Consider the following 17,305-nt stretch of genomic DNA (forward strand, 5'->3'; position numbering starts at 1 on the left):
TTGTGTGTTGTTCGTAATTTTCAGGTTCAGTTAAAGAAATGAAGATCAACATGCGAGGCAAACATTACCAGCAGGAACTGGTGCTCAACAATTGTCCTCCTTTATTTCTTACTCTTTATTTTTATTGCTACAATTAAAACACTTAATGTAAACAATGGCTGTCATCACTCAGTACAGAATACACTAATGTGGCCTCATCATACAAAGTGACATTCTGATATAGAATCATAGTGAGTTGGGCCAGTTGTACAGCATAGATTGTGTTGTCATGTACTAACGTATGTAGTTCACTGAAGGAAGACTGTCTCTGTCTCCTATTCATACCTTCTTTCTCACTTTCTCCCTCCTACCTATTCTGCACCTTAACTCCCACTTCCCCCTTTCTCCCCCTCGTTCTTTCCATCCCACCTCATTGTATCTTCCCCTTCCCTCTTTCCTCACCAACCCATCCTGTTGTTTCTGTCTCTCCTATTTTTCCATATCTCTCTCACTCCCCATTCTTGCTCTCCGCCTCTCCTCACCAAATTCTGTCTTGTTCTGTATATGTAGGGGTGTGTGTGTCAATGTGATTGACTGCAGGGCTGTGGCAGGGTGAGGGGTGATGCAAAGGTGTACCATTGGTGTTAGGCTTATACACACAGTGGATCAGCGTGGCCCATTATGCATGGAACTGAGTTTTATAATGCACAATACAGGACAGAAAACAACCCATTTAGTAGGTGCTTTTGTTTCCCGTAATATTTTGGATATGAAGCTGATGAGTGTTTGTGATATTAATACAGAGATTAGTTTTGTAATGTGTTTGGTATGGTCAGAGATGTGTAAATGTAATTAAATGTCTGAAGAATGAATAGAGGTGCCATTAACTATAGAGTGAGCAGGACGCTAAATAGATCTTGTACTTAAACGTGTACTGACTTGAACACAGCACAAAGAAGTCATTGTTCAGGAAATTGAATTTCTTAGATTAGAATAGTCATCAGCAGTTTGGTCCAAGTCCAGGCCCAGGATGTGTGGGTCCAGGCCCCAGGGGATGGGGGATAGGTCCAGGTCCACCAAGGGCAAGTCCAAGCCCTCCAGTGGCAGGTCCAAGCCCAGTGTATGTTGTGCCGAATCAGACTGCCACCGTGGTTTCCTGCAAGGAACAAGCAGAGCTGGGGTTATATTAGAGCCTGGTGCTCCTAGTAGGACTGAATTAACCCTCAGCAGAAAACGCAAGCTTTTGAGATTGGACCTCATACAATCAATTGAAATGTTACCGTTGAACAGAGCATGGTATGGATGCAAAGCTCCCAGAATAGTGTTGAAAACAAAATCCTTCCTGATACTTTTCAATAAAACTGAAAATTCTGGGGTGAGGTGTTTTCAAACAAAAAGCAAATTAAGTGGATTCAGGAACTCTGTTTGAACATAGAATCCCTGGAGTGTGGAAACAGCCCACTTGGCCCATCATGTCTACATCAGCCCTCCAAAGTTCATCCCACCCAGTCATTACCGTATTCCTGTAACCCTGCATATACTATAGCTAATCAACCTAGCCTATACATCCCTGGACACAATGGGCAATTTAGCTTGGCCAATCCACCTAAGCTACACATAGTCACAGAGATGTACAGCATGGAAACAGACCCTTCGGTCCAACCTGTACATGCTGACCAGATATCCCAACCCAATCTAGTCCCACCTGCCAGCACCCAGCCCATATCCCACCAAACCTTCCTATTCATATACCCATCCAAATGCCTTTTAAATGTTGTAATTGTACCAGCCTCCTCCACTTCCTCTGGCAGCTCATTCCATACACGTACCACCCTCTGAATGAAAAGGTTGCCCCTTAGGTCTCTTTTATATCTTTCCCTTCTCACCCTAAACCTATGCCCTCTAGTTCTGGACTCCCCCACCCCAGGAAAAAGACTTTGTCTATTTATCCTATCCATGTCCCTCATAATTTTGTAAACCTCAATAAGGTCACCCCTCCGCTTCTGATGCTCCAGGGAAAAAAAGCCCCCGCCTGTTCAGCCTCTCCCTATAGCTCAAATCCTCCAACCCTGGCAACATCCTTGTAAATCTTTTCTTAACCGTTTCAAGTTTCACAACATCTTTGGGACTGTGGGAGGAAACACACACAGACATGAGAACATATAAACTCCATACAGTCACCCAAGGCTGCACTCAAACACAGGTCCCTGATGCTGAGGCAACAGTGCTAATCTCTAAGCCCCATTCTGCCCTTAAACCAAATAAAGGAGGGCGTAAGTCAGCGAGATCTCATGAAGTGTGTCATAGTTCAAGTTGATTTTAAACTGAACTCACCCAAACTATTTACCCATTTACGCTAAGATCGCTAACATTATAACATGAGGATTCAATTCATGATGAGCTTTTACTGTAATATGACACAATTCAGAGTTCTCTCCAGTGACGAAATACCATTCTGTCATGTTACAAGGTTAGTTGCACAAAGATCTCATTCTAATTGTCTAACACTAGGTCTTATAATATGAATATAAAGTTGTTACACAGAATTAAGACTCATGGGATTTGGGTAACATTAACGTGAATTCACGATTGATCAGTGGACAGGATTAGAGTAATGGGATATTTAGTTGGCATTATCTAGCAAATATCAATACTTAAGCCTTAGGTAGTTACAAATTATCTTAACTTGGATGAAGAATCCAAGTTTTCTGATGATACAAGTTTTGCATGAGGACATAAAGGCTACAGAGGAAAAAAAATTAATCGAAAGCTAAAGCATGATATATTGGAATACAAGTGATGAAGTTTGAAGCTATCCACTTTGCTAGAAAAAGCAAAAATAGTAGATTTTGTTTACACATTGAGGGATTGGAAAATCTTAATCTTTAAAGACATGGATGTTTTTGTATACAAATCAAAGTTAAATGCTGGTAAACCAAGCAATTCAGAAGATAAATCATGTGTTAGACTTTACTGCAATGACATTATATATGATATTTTTAACATGTTATGGAATAACATGTCCCATTTGATCATCTCATTTAAGGAAAGATGTGCAGGCCTTAAACAAAGTTTCACTCCAGTCATTTCTGGTATGAGGCCATTGTCCCATGAAGAGAGAGTGAGTTGACAAGGTCTTTCTCCTTTGGAGATTAAAAAGGTGTAAGTGATCACATTGGAACAGGTTATATTCTTACGTGCCTTGATAGGGTAGATGCTGGGAGGATGTTTCTCCTCTCTGACAAGCCGATAAACAGATTGTATGCTGAGGGTAAGTGGTTGACCCTCGACTGAAATAAGGATAAATTTCTTGATTCAAATGTTTCTAAATCTTTGTAATTTTATATCATTGTGGTTTGTAGATTCTCATTTTGGAAAGTACATTCGAGTAACGATTAATAGATAATTGGAAACTCAGAATTGAAGGATATGGGGATAATGCAGGAAGGTGAAGTTTTAACAGAAGATCAGCCATTATTTTACTCCTTTTTTTTCTTTGAAGTCATGATTTTATTAACTGATAAATCAGGCTTGAAAAGGCAAATGGCCAATTACTGTTGCTATTAATGTTCATAAAATCTTGGTACATTACTAAAAACTGTCTCCAACTATAATGTCAAATTTGATTCACACTGAGATCAGTGTGTAATATTAGAACTTGCAAGTTAAAATGGTAGTAAAAAGAGCACAGACATTGAAAAGTGTGATCTTAGACTGTTAGCAGAGCAGGAGAAAAATTGTGAAATGATGTCACTGTACATGGAAGAACAGTGGGATTCATTACGGGGGGTGGGGGGGGGGCAATATTTAATCTAGTCAGAGTCAGATTGACTGAGTTGTACAATGCAGAAACAGACCCTGCGGTCCAACTTGTCCATGCCGACCAGATATCCTAAATTAACTAGTTGTGAGAAGATGTATAGCTCAGATTGAGGTTTTGTATGTAGGTTTGCTCACTGAGCTGGATGGTTCATTTTCAGATGTTTTGTTACCCTACCAGGTAACATCTTCAGTGGGCCTCAGGCAAAACCAACATATTGAGTTATATCCCATCTACCATCCCCTGAGAAAAGGAAGAGGAAGTGACTTCACCATAGGAAATAACATCACTACAGGAAATGACATCACCAACCCAAAGAAATCTAAACATATATATAGAAAGCAGAAATTTTCAGCATTGCTTTGCCTGAGGTCCACTGAAGATGTTACCTAGTAGGGTAAAGTCTGGAAATGAACGTTTCAGCTCAGCGAGCAAAGCTACATCCAAAATCCTAAATTAATCTTGCCCCACTTGCCAGCACTTAGCCCATATCCCTCTAAACCCTTCCTATTCATATGCCCATTCAGATGTCTTTTAAATGTTGTAACTATACCAGCTTCCACCACTTAACACTTAAATCAGATCAAGTAAGTGTTTTACTTTTTTAAAAAGAGCTAAAAATTAATCAAAACACTAACTGATTAAATAACTGAAACAAGGTGAGACAGGATTGACTGGCAGTAGGGGGAGGCAGTAGTGTAGATGTATTGTCACTGGACTAATAATCCAGTCATCTGTGCACTGGATACATGGGTTTAAATTGCTCTACTGCTATTTGAATTAAATTATTAAACCTGGAATCAGAACTAGTCTCTGTAATTATGCAACTAAATTGCCATTGATGATTGTTAAAAACCCCATTTAGTTCACCAATGTTCTTGAGGGAGGAAAACATGCTATCCTTACCTGGTTTGGCCTACACATGACTCCAGATTAACAAGCCCCCTGAAATGACCGAGCAAATCAGACAGTTCAGAAATAATTTGGTATGGGAACACATTCTTGTCTTGCCAGTGATACCATCAAAACATAAAAGAAAAATGGGGAAAAAAGTCAGGAAGGTAGTACATAGAGGTTTTTGATGTTGTTAGCAACACATTCCTTAATTATTTTTTGGAATGCATAGATGATTTGATTAAGTGTGCAGATTGTTTAATTCTCTTTACATTGGCATGCACACATAGCAAGTTAAAGGACATATCCTATGTGGGAAACAATTGCAATGAACGGGCTGGATAAGAGAGAACCCTATGATGTAGTAATATTTGGATTTTCGAATATCTAAGGAGATGCTGCATAATAGGCTGTTACCCAAAATTATGCCCCTGAGGACTGGGGTGCAGAAAGCAGGAATTAATTATACTTTTTAGAATGCTATATTCTAACTAGTGGATCACTATTTGTGTCTCAGCAGAGGGACCCGTCTGTCCATACAGAACTTTACCATACAGGTATAGTAAGCAGTTTAAGAAAGCAAAAGCTTTGTTAGCAAAAGGATTGTAATATGAGTAAAGAAATCTTTTCACGGTTGTACAATTGGTACAGATATCCAGGACTTGATTAGACCCAATGTGGAACATTGTGTTCAACTGGACCTCCTCACATAAGGAAGGATGCATTTTATTTTGAGAGAGTGCACTGAAGTTCACTTCAATTTCTGAAATGAGAGAGCTATACTACAAGAAGAAATTGTGTAGAATTGGCCCACTATGTCTTAATTGTTTAGAAGAAGGAGAGATGATCTCTCAGAAATATCTCAAATACGTAAGGAGCCTGATGGGCAGGTGTTAGTAGTAAGTATTCAGAGCTGAGGAATCTGGGACATGGAGCCACAGTCTCAGAATAATTGATCTCCTAATCAGGACTGAAATATAAATTTCTTTATTGAAAGAGTCACAAATTTCAGAATTCTTTAGCTCATGGATCTGTGGATGCTCAGTCATTTGAATACATTCAAGTCAGAATCGGGTAAGTGTTTGGACAATGAACAAATTAGAGGTATGAGGATTGTGCATGAACATGGATTTTATGGAGAAGATTAGTTGATATCGTATTGGATGTGCAGCAGGTTTGATCAAGTAAATGTATTTCAGTGCTCTCTATGTAATGTTAAAACGTAATTGTACAAATCTCAGGGTGAATCAAGTGGTGTGCCTGATTTTGGATGTAGTTATGTCAGAGAATGATCCCTCAACCATCTCAAACTGCTGCCCAGATAAACGTGTTTGAGACTTAATGTTAAGAGGACTGGCCTCCGCAGCTGCCATAATGTGATCTCTCATGTTAGCCCTACTTCTCTTACAGGCCCAACTCATGTCTGAACTCCGGTAACAGAAACACTTTTTATGGTTCTGTATTAGAGAGCAGTCTGTGACACTGCTGATTGCACCATCAAGTATAAAGTTGCCGATCTGTCTGGTTACACTGGCAGCGCCTCTGTCAGGCCATTGACATTGACTTTAGCCTCTAATGCCTGCAAGTCCAGTTGACATGGCAGGGCAGCTGTGCAATAGTTTGCTGTATGAAAATATTGAAATATTTTGCTGTTATCCACTTCTGTCTAAATGCAAGGATTATATGTCATAAAACATTCGTACAGCTGTGAGCAGCCAGGAGCCATCTACTTTGAGATGTATTAAGTCCTCAGCTAAACTGTGCAGCTGCTACTACTCGGATGAGATCAATGAAAGCTCAAGTCATATGACAAACACATTGGATAATTTATCAGTTTTGAAACCCCACAGAATGGATGCTTCATTTCTACCGAAATAGATCTTATTTCCCAAGAGAGAACCATAGCACTGAATGCAGTTGATCCCTTCACTCTGTTCTCCATTCAATTCATAGTTGTTTGCCTCCAGCATTTGCAGCTCACTCACCTGAGACCTGCTTGATTGTCATGACATCTTTTTCCCATGTAGCATTATGGTGAATAGCTCAGGTATTAGGGACTGGAAGAGTTAGATTGGGAAGAAAAGTCCTTTCAACCCAGTTGGCTAAATAAAATAATCAAGGTGTGTTTTAATCAGAGAGAGAGAGGGAGAAGTTGGAAAACACTCAAAGTAATTGAACGAAGAAGGGGATCACTGAATGAAAGGAAGGTTTTCACTCCTGGAGTTTAATTCTTTAAATTTTACTGAATCTATACCTCAGATTCAAGGCTGGAAAACCTTGCACACGATTTTCTCAAATGAGTGCAACTGACTCCTGCTCTTCCAGCCTCCAGCTCCTCGCATCCTCTAGCTGTCACCCTATGGTCGACCATTCTGCTCCTTCCAGCCGTGGGCTCCCTCGCAGGATTGTCATGGTATGGAGTCCTTTTTTCTAAGTACTTCATCACAATGTCTCTGTCACAGGATTGGTGTCCTGATCCAATCAACCAATTGAAATGCTGGGAGCCCACACGGCGATGCCAGACGTACATGGAGGGACTAGGACAGGAATGTGACCACGACTGTTGGTGTAGTTCTGTGGAGGCATGTCTCAGAGCAGCTGAGTTTTGCAGGCAGGCCTCTCTGTATGAGGGAAGTCTGGCAGGTGGAGAATACCTGGGTCTACTTGGTGAGCTGGAATACAAGAACTTCTTGTCATGACCCAGGATTGCTTCTCTCAGATCTGAGGAATGCTTGGCAGTGTCCCTTCTTGGTTCCAGAAATTCATTGTTCAGGCTGGAGAACAGATCAGTAATTTCTCCACGCCGTCCCAGCTTTTCAAAGTTTACTGTTCTGCCTTGAAACCTAGAGGTTTCCTCTGGTTCCTTTGTTGCTTTAATATATGAAGATCGTCTGGTCAGTGAGGGTAGTTCTTCTGACTGTGACCCAGAATAAAGTCTCATACATGAACTACAATTGGTCTGGTTGGGATATGACACTGGATGGTGCAAGTTTCGCACAGGCCATTTCTCATTCAATCCAATACAAGATTTCACTGCAGGCACTGTCTTTGTCCCACTCTGAGAAGCAACATGCCCTGCAGAGCAACTGGCCAATTTCCTACAAGGTAACGATAGTCGTCTTGTGAAATATTTTCTGTTATAAATATCCTGGTGATGTAATTCATTATTGCTGATAAATGGAATATACGGGGATTCCAAGTCTTTTCTCATATCAGTTCCCCTGGTATGTTGGGAGTGCTTAGGGAACTCATTTGATGTCATGGAATGAGGGTTGTGAATCTCAGTAAAAGGTTTTGAAGCTACATATTTGCTTTCTAGTCTGTTCTTATATTTAATTATTGGTCGACCTGACCATCTTGTCTCGCGTTCAGAAGCCAGAGATGGAGATAATGTTGCTGGAAGGTAGCAAAGTTGGTGTCTGTTAGAAATATAGGGAACTGAAAGTTGGCTATCCATGGCCTCTGACCCTTCAATCTGCTGTGATGGTGCTTTAGGAAGTCTGTTTGTGAGGTTTTCACCTGCACGTGTCCAATGTTCTATTGTTTTTGTTGCGTTCTCCAAAGAACTTTCCACGTTTGTGGATGAGACTAAATCTTTGGCCGCCTGCAACATCATCTTCATATTGGCCTGAGAAAAGCTCGAGGAGACAATGGGAGAGGCCACATGGAGTGGGCTGGAGACTTCCTGTACACCACTGAAACAACTGTAGATTCCCTGAAAAGGATGAAGGGAAACAGACAACTTTGTTACAATTCCATTCACAGCCGAGGGCAATTGAAACCCTTTCACCCCAACCAATCAGCTAAAAGACCAACTCTATAATCACAATTCTGTGGTGAAAATCAGAAAATTTGATTTCTGTTAAAGTGAGACTTGTCATTTCTGGAGAGCCCTTGTGCCTTATGTCTGTTCTTGTCGGGCAGGTATAACACAGGAATGATGAAGCTTCCTCTAACTATCCCCATCAAATTGTCCCTGGGCAGATACAGCATAGGGACAGAGGGATAATCTGTTCCAAGACATTCCATTCTCTCTTAATTTGCAGGATATTAGTTAGTGTAGGAGGTATTGTAGTACCTCAAGCTCTTTTTGCTACTTAAAGGCAACTACTGTCAATTCCTTTGATGTACAAGGGTTTATAGCAAACCTGCCTCAAATTAAAGCAAAGAGGAGTTGCTACTGGAAATGGAAAAGCCTGTGCGAAACCAGATTGTGATCTGTTCACATCTCTGTGGTGGTTTTGATTTTATGGATCTGGATTCATACTGAAGATGATCACAATACTGTACTGGTTATTAGGTTGGTCAGAAATTTTGCAGCAGTAGCTTTCAAACCTTCTCAGCATGGACTCAAATAACTGTGCACCAAATCTTGTATTGCCTTTTCTTGTCATTGTGTGTGCTCTTACATTAATTTTTAAAAATTTTGAGTGTTATGCTTATTGTCTCATTTGTATTTTATTTCCCTTTTTGGATAAGTCCTGGCTGCAAACATCCCATACTCTTAGCTCCTGCCCCCCTCGCTCTCCACTTTCACAATCCCTGTCCTCATCACTCCCCACGTGAGGCAAGATTTAGATCTATCCGCCAGCATTGTAGTTGTGCTCTATATCCTGTTTTCATAGAGTCCCTATGCGAAAACAGGCCATTTGGCCCAACAAGTCCACACTGACCCTAAGAAGAATAACCCACCCAGACCCATTCCCCTACCCTTTTACACTACATTTACCCCTGACTAATGCACCTAACGTACATATCCCTGAACACTATGGGCAATTTAGCATGGCCAATTCACCTAACTCCCACATCCTTTGGATTATGGGAAAAGACCGGAGCACCTGGAGGAAACCCAGACAGACACTGGGAGAATGTGTGCAAACTCCACACAGGAGGTGGGAATCAAACCCGGGTCCCTGGTGCTTTGAGATAGCAGTGCTAACCATTGAGCCACCGTGGTTTTATGTTGCTTCAGCTTCTACCATCAGGGTCCCAGGAAAGATGTCCACCATTGCAGTAATCATATGGCCCTAAATTTCGAGTCCTTTATTGAAGGTGAAGGTTAGTGGGAATCGTAGAATCCCTACAGCATGGAAACATTCAGCCCAATAAGTCCACACTAAGTCTTCAGAAAGCATCCCACCCAGACTCATCCCCCTACCCTATCCCTGTAACTCTGCATTTACCATTGCTAATCCATTTAACTTGAACATCCTTGGACATTATGAACAATTTGACATGGCCAATCCACCTAAGACACGCACCTTTGGACTGTGGGAGAAAATTGGAGCACCTGGAGGAAACCCACACAGACACGTGCCTAGTTGGAATTTAACCTAGGTCCCTGGCACTGAGAGATGGCAGTGCTAACCACTGAGCTACTATGCTGCCACTTCTGTATTGGGAGCATCCTGTTTATGGACTACTTCTTGGAAAGAGGTGATCCTGTATTTGGAAATCCATCCCTTTTTTAAGAGAGTTTCTGCATCGGGATGATAGTGTTGTACTGGAGTCCCTGTACTGCAGATGATTCAAGAGCTGGTGAGGTAAATTAGATCCCTCATATCCAACACAGGATGAAATTTCTGAGCAGTTAGGAGTTGATGAGTGATTATGACTAATAATCGTAGATTTATAAGTGACTACTTTGCTTGACTAGCCTGACAACATTATTTAATTTAAAACGCAAGATAAACAGTGTGGCAGGTCTACAAAAGTAAGGTCTCACAGATTAGTCTAATGGAGGTTGGAATCCCATGGAATGTGATGGTGACATTTGGGGAATTGAAAGTTAGTCTGCAAATTTCTGGTGAGTGATTTTCACAGGTCACTGAGGTTGCACTTACTCAACCCATAACTTGCATTGAAAGCAGTGGCAGCACCTTGAATGTAGAAAAGCCCTGCAGTCTTCATTGAGGCACAAGAAAAGCCAAAGATGACACAGACAGATGAGGATTGAATAAAACCTGGTCAGGGGTGCGGCTAGAAGAGAAGCTGAGAAGTTTGGGAATGAATTCCAGATGTTGTGGCCTATGCAGCTGAAAATTCAGTTGCCAAAAGTGTGAGGGAAGGAAGGGCTGGATTTTCAAGAGGCCCATATCAGAGGATTGAAGATTATATTTACTATTTTGAATACTAGTCACTTCTCTATGATTGCTAAGTAAATTTGATATTTTCCAGTAAGTGGTGAAAGGGAACTTAGTGGACTTTTGTGTCCTATTACATTTTCCCAGTTTGTGGATAGCCTTTGTTTTGTATTGCTGTTAAAGTTCTGATTATGGAAATGGTCAGTAATGTGGAACTCCAGAAAGTGTAGCAGAAAACTTCAAAAATATAACTGCAAAAGCTTTTAAAATTGATGCAGTCCAAGGTTTTGTATCTTATGGTGTAGGATTCCAAAGTCAAGAGGTGTGTGGAGAATGAGTCATTGATTACTGGGAATAATCATAAATGTGGATTTTAGGCCACAGTCTAATCATTTTTAATTTTATTGAGCAGGTCAGAGGACTGAATGGCCTACTTTTTCTCTTTCATCTTTTTTTACTTGTATTATATAGTGTAATTGTTGAAAATCTGGGTTTCTGATTAACTAAATCGAAGGTATTAGGATATTCTTCAATGGCAGTGAGAACATTAGATGATGGATTAAGACAAAATACCATGGATGCTGGAAATCTGAAATGGAATGCCCTGAAGAAAAGTCATACCAGACTCGCCACGTTAACTCTGATTCTCTCTCCTCAGATACTGCCAATTTACTGAGCTTCTCCAGCATTCTGTGTTTAAATCCGATATTGAGATGTTCTAAAAGATCAATATTGTACTGAAATAGTATGACAGTCCTGCTACTTAGTAAATCATTTGTTCTCCCATGCTTGGGGCATGGTTCTGGTCAATATAGTACCAGAAGGATATTTCAGTTTAACTGTTTTTTATAAGGAACATCTGTGGATGTTTGAAGTATGTCTAACAATGGACCTCAGGGTAACGGTGATCATGTCAATGTAAAGTTATTGTAGCAATGCTCTGATGACATCATGAATGGTTCAAGCAATAAGTGGAATAGTGATGAACTAGAATACTGGTTAGTGCAAGTCTGCATGCAGTGGCACTCACTCCCATTGTCAGTGTTTACAATAGTTACAGTCTGCCCTGATCCTCTCTGACTCTTGCCCTTTCCCCCTCAGGCTGCTGCCCTTTACCTCCTCTGCCCTGTGCATTATGCTGTTTCTGTTTTAGGCAGCTTACCCTGCTGATTGCCAGAAGAAAATCTGTCTTGCTGGATTTCTTCACATGATGTCTCAGCTTCCAATAAACCAAGTGTTCCCAAGCGAAGACCAGCAGACTGAGGCCCATAGCCACCAGGAGCATGTAGAAGACACCAGCCATATTATCAATGTCCAATTTGCTGCTCATTGCCTCATTCTTCTCATTCTGACAGATTCCTGTCAACCACACAGTGTGCAGCTTATGTGTCTCTCCTGTAGAAAATGCAAAAAGAAATGCTTTATTATGAGTGGGATACGAGGAACGAACAAGCGTGTGTTAAACTGAATGAGATATTGAAGGGCAAAGAGTGTTAGGGACAGTGAAATTAGACATGGGTGGATTTTTATAAATATTTTTAGCACAGGAACAAGCTATTTTTTTCCAAATGACTCTGATGTTACTGTTCCACACAAGTCTCCTCTCACCTGTATTTATCCCATACCATCGATATATCCTTGCTATTCTAATTCTGACATGTTTATCTATTGTCCTCTTAAATGTATCAGTGCTACTTACCTCCATCATTCTCTGTGGTAGTGAGTCTCAGAGTCACTACTCTGAGAAGGATATTTTTCCTGAAATCCCTACTGGGTTTATTGATAACTATGGTATAATTATTGACCCAGTTTGGATCCCTGCAAGTGGGCATATCTTCTGTATTTATCCTATTAAACCTTGTCATAGTCTTAAACACACAATATTCTCTTTTCAAGGGGGCAAAGCCCCAATCCATTCAATTATTCCTGCGAAGTATAATCTTTCAGTCTTGGTGTCATTCTAGTCAATTGTTTTGCACATTTACAAGTGTCTCTATCCATTTTAATATGAAAACAAGAATAGTTCAGAGCTCCAAGTATGTTTTAACCAAGTTCCTGTCCAAGTTTAACAAACAGCACTGCTGCCTCACAGCGCCAGGGACCCAGGTTCAATTCCACTCTCAGGCGACTGTCTGTGTGGAGTTTGCATGTTCTCCCTGTGTCTGCATGGATTTCCTCCCAAAGTCCAAAGATGTGCAGGTTAGATGGATTGGCCATGCTAAATTGCCCATAGTGTCCAGGGATGTGCAGGTTAGGGAGGTTAGCCTTGGGAAATACAGGGTGAATAGGGTAAAGGGGTGGGTCTGGTTGGGATGGTTTTTGGAGGGTCGGTTTGAACTTGATGAGCCAAATGGCCTGCTTCTACACTGTAGGGATTCTATGAATTCCTTTGCTTTTCAATGTTATATCTCTAAAAATAAGCCCAGTGCTTTGTTTACAACTTTTTTGCTTTATACCTTACAGAACTACTTTTAGTAATGTTTATATCTGTATTCATGGGCTCTTCTGGTCCTTTACCAGGATTTAGACACACCCAACTGGATTCTTGCTCTGAGGTGGATAGTTTGAGTCAGGAAGTATCCTGACTTGACAGATTTGTTGTGGATTAAAGAATCTCATTAGATTCACATTCAGTGAAGGCTTTTGAGTGTTAGAACTTGCTGACCACGGAAGTAGATCCTCTGCAAACAGATGAGTGCAGAACTATTTAGAAAGTCCATCTCCACTCCTGCCAAGGTGTTCAGCCCTCACACACTTTCTGCCTACTCCCTTAACCTCCTTGCCAAATCGTACCTCCTTTACATTGATACACCTACAGGCTAATTCATGCCCAACATCCACTTGTCATGCCCCGTCACTGCCAATACACTACTCTATTCACCTCAATACTCCATGCCATTTCCAACAATCTGATAAATCTCTCACACATATACACTTGATAGTGATTAAAATGTTCCATTCTTGAAACTCGACACTTTTAAATCTTCTCAAGTATTCAATCTCTTATTAAAGCACTTCTATTCAGATCCTACATCAAACATAGCTGAAACTAAAGCCTCTTTAAGTCAAACTTTGACTTCAGAATATCCTGCTGGGATCATTGGGTTACCATGAAGGTAACCTTCTTCACCCCTCCCCTAGCCTGAGGTGTGGTGACCCTCAAGGTAAACCACCAACAGTCATCTCTCTCTAATGGGAGAGTAGGATGATGGTGACTTTACCTTTTTTAATTGTAGTTTTCTTTTTAACTCAGGTAAGTGTCAATGATGACAGAATATTAGCCCCAGGAACTGTCAAAACAAAGAAACTTTATTGAAACTATACATATTGATAATTATTTTTCTCACCTACACCTTATGGGAATATAAATCAAAGCAGTCCAACAGTTCATGTTTATTTAACTCTCATTGACTCTTGTTTCAAGTTTAAAGGATTTAAAAATCCTCACATCATGATGTGTAAAGAAAAGTACAGGAATGTTTATATCCACGCAAACATTTTATTGCCAGACATTGGGCTAAAGCTATTGGACCAGCTAAAATGGAGTTTATTTAAACCGAGTATTATGTTCCAGTGGCTTGCTGCTTTCCCTCCTGTGTGAATCGTGCCTCAACTCCAGCAAAAATTGCATTTGTCAGAAACAAACATTGGACTGCCACATCAGGTCACGTGTACCATTTTAAAATGTCTGCAGAAGCTAAGTCTGGCCTTTATTTCTAGGTAATATGTTGCCTCTGATTCCTCCTAAATTTACCCTCTAACCCACATTGAACTCCATTTATGTGCCTGTTCTGTTGGTTTATTAATGTCTTCCTTATTGTTGCAGTTTTCCTCTCTATGTATACTCTGCAATTTGGTGTTATCCTCCAATTTTGAAACTTTATTTCCAATTCCTGAGTTCAGATTGAGAAGATTTATAGCTCAGGTTGAGGTTTTGGATGTAGGTTTGCTAGGAACCTCCTTGCTCAGCGAGCAAACCTTTTTCCTGATTGTTTACATGGATAGTGAAAACTGTGATCTCAGTACTGATTCCTCTGGAACATTACTTCCCAATCTCAGGAACTACTTTTACTTCCCTGCTCTGTTCTGTAGCTAACGTGCTATCTATTCTGCTATTTTTCTCTAAATTCACATATTCTGATCTTAAAATGAGTCCAGAATGGGGTACTTAGCAAATGGATTTAAAAGATATTCAAATATGCCATGAGTGAGCAGAGTTGTAGAATTACAAAAAACAAGAGTGTAATGGAGAAACAAGGCAGATTTGGCAGCATCTGTAAGAGAAAATAGAGCTAAAGGTTAGAGTCCAGTGACTCTAAAAATGTTCAAGGAGGGTTCTTGTAGGACCAGACTAGTTGCCAGAGCGAGCTTAGTGAGAGTGGAGTTCACTTGGTTTGAATACTCCACTATTTCCTTATTTGGCATAGTATCTATTTTTGACAGTTTACAGATTAGTGGAGTCCCTTGGAATGCTTTTACATCACTAGGCACACAATGATTTGATTTTTGTATTGACTGCAGTCTGTGCTTTATTCCTGTTTAATGAGGGCAAAACTTCAATGTTCATTTCCACTTGCTTACCATAATAACATGAATTTAAAGTTTAACTTACCATCGCCCAGGAACTGTAAGAGGGCCAGGTCAATGGCTCTCTTCCATTTGGAGTTTTTCTGCAAAGCAATTCCGTAACCAGTCGTTGCAAATACTTTGCCACTTCCGATGGTAACGAGTTTACAGCCCTCATCCTTCCCAGCCATATAATTAAGAACAGCTGCATCATAAATAAAGGCATCAAGCTTCCTGCAAGAGGGAAAACACATCAACCAGAAACGCTGGTGTTAGGAATATCAGAACAAAAGGAGGCAACTTAGCTCCTTGATTCTGTTCTACATTCAAATTAAATAATGGCGGACGGGTATCTTAACTCCAGGCTGCCTTGATTTTGTAACTCCGAATGTCCTTAACCATCAAAAATACATCTAACTCTGTTTGTCTTTTTAATTGAAAACTCTCCAGCCTCAACAAGGTGGGAGAGAGTCCCAGATTTCCAGTGCTGTCTGTGAAGAAATGCTTTTTGACATCATCCGTGAATGGCCTGGCTGGAGTTTTAAGGTTATGTTTCCTTTTTATAAGTCACTCCACTAAAGGGAAACAGATCAATAGAAAAAAACTATCATCATCTTTAATCATCCTAACATCATCATTAACTGGAGGAGGGGAGTGATTTCCTTCAGACTCCCTTAAACTACACACATCCATCCGTATCCCCTCCTCTCCATCCAAAAATCTTAACTGCACAGGTTAGGTTCAGAGAGGGATGACCAGTTCAAATTCTTTCCATACCCCTGCACTGCTTCACAAACACTCCCCATCTCCCAAGAGAAACCTGTGCTCGTGATATTGTATGAGGACAAACAAATCACCCTGTCCTATAACAACTTTATGAAAAGAAAACATCTCATTGCCTCATTTATTCTATCTATTGCCTTTAGAGATACAAGAAATGGAATATTCAGATCTCTTTCTTTCTCAAAAATCCTTGATGCTGTCTCCCTGAAGGCTACAATTAACATGTTTCCTGTCCATAACACTGCATCACATTTCAGTCTTCCAAATTAAACATTATCTGTGAGTCATGAGCCCAAACCCCAACATGTTCAGATCAGCCTGAAGCAACTGGGCATTTTGTACGGTCCTAACACTCAAACCTTAGTATCATCTATGAGTTTTCAGATATTGCTGAAAAAAGGAGAATTACTGTCAAACTTTCATCTTGCACACATTACTTATGCAAGAATGCCAAATTTCCAAAGGAAGCATCAATTTAGATTGCATTAAAATGTTTGCTGATTGGTTAAGACATTGCCATAGAGAATTTATCAGGGAACTATTGATCGGCAAGTTTTTGTTTAATTCAAAAAATGTTTGAATTAATGCAGCTTTCAACAATTTTGTTAGAATGACTGATAACCTTAAGTTGGTTGTTACTGAAAGAGGGCAAAAAATTTACTCGAATTGTTCTGTGAATGAAGATCTTCAATGAAATGTGTAGTTGGAGAAGCTGAGGTTCATCTTCTCAGAGATGAAATTGTTGAGAAGGGATTTTAAACATTCTATCAAATCACATATGTCAATCTGGGCCACAGAATAGAAAGGGAGAAACTATTTCCCACAGGTGGAAAAGTTGAGAACTAGAGACCCTGATTTATGGTAATTGGCAAAAGAAGCAAGGACAACAAGAGGAAAATCTTATTTTATGCAGCAAGTGTTCAGAAATCTGAATGTATTGCCTAACAGTCTGCCTCCATCAGACTTAATCCTGGCTTTCAAAAGTGAATTGGATAAGCACCTGAAGAAAAGGTAATTGCGGGATATTAGGGAAAAGATGGGGGCTTTGAGATTGGCTGATTTGCTGTTGCAGAGAGCTGACACAAACAGAATGAGCTGAATTTAAGGGTATCAAAGGGTATGTGGAGAAGGTGGGAGAATGGGATTGAGAAACACATCAGCCATGATTGAATGGCAGACC

The 17,305-nt window shown here is 40.3% G+C and overlaps 1 protein-coding gene across 1 annotated transcript in view; it reads right to left on the reverse strand.

Annotated features, from left to right (window-relative positions):
* Window positions 1-403: 403 nt before the first annotated feature.
* LOC122562073 (glutamate receptor ionotropic, NMDA 2C-like) overlaps window positions 404-17,305 on the reverse strand; it is a 126,659-nt gene continuing 109,757 nt past the window's right edge. The window contains exons 11-14 of the mRNA XM_043714557.2: window positions 15,389-15,576; window positions 11,939-12,171; window positions 6,948-8,408; window positions 404-1,135 (exon numbers count right to left, since the gene is read on the reverse strand). Coding sequence (XP_043570492.2) covers window positions 1,115-1,135; window positions 6,948-8,408; window positions 11,939-12,171; window positions 15,389-15,576 — 1,903 coding nt within the window. The 3' untranslated portion in view covers window positions 404-1,114. The remainder of the gene's footprint in view (window positions 1,136-6,947; window positions 8,409-11,938; window positions 12,172-15,388; window positions 15,577-17,305) is intronic.

This window comes from Chiloscyllium plagiosum, unplaced genomic scaffold, assembly GCF_037043375.1.
Source record: "Chiloscyllium plagiosum isolate Xiang-an unplaced genomic scaffold, Cpla_swu_hap1 HiC_scaffold_25, whole genome shotgun sequence".
Lineage (NCBI taxonomy): Eukaryota > Metazoa > Chordata > Chondrichthyes > Orectolobiformes > Hemiscylliidae > Chiloscyllium > Chiloscyllium plagiosum.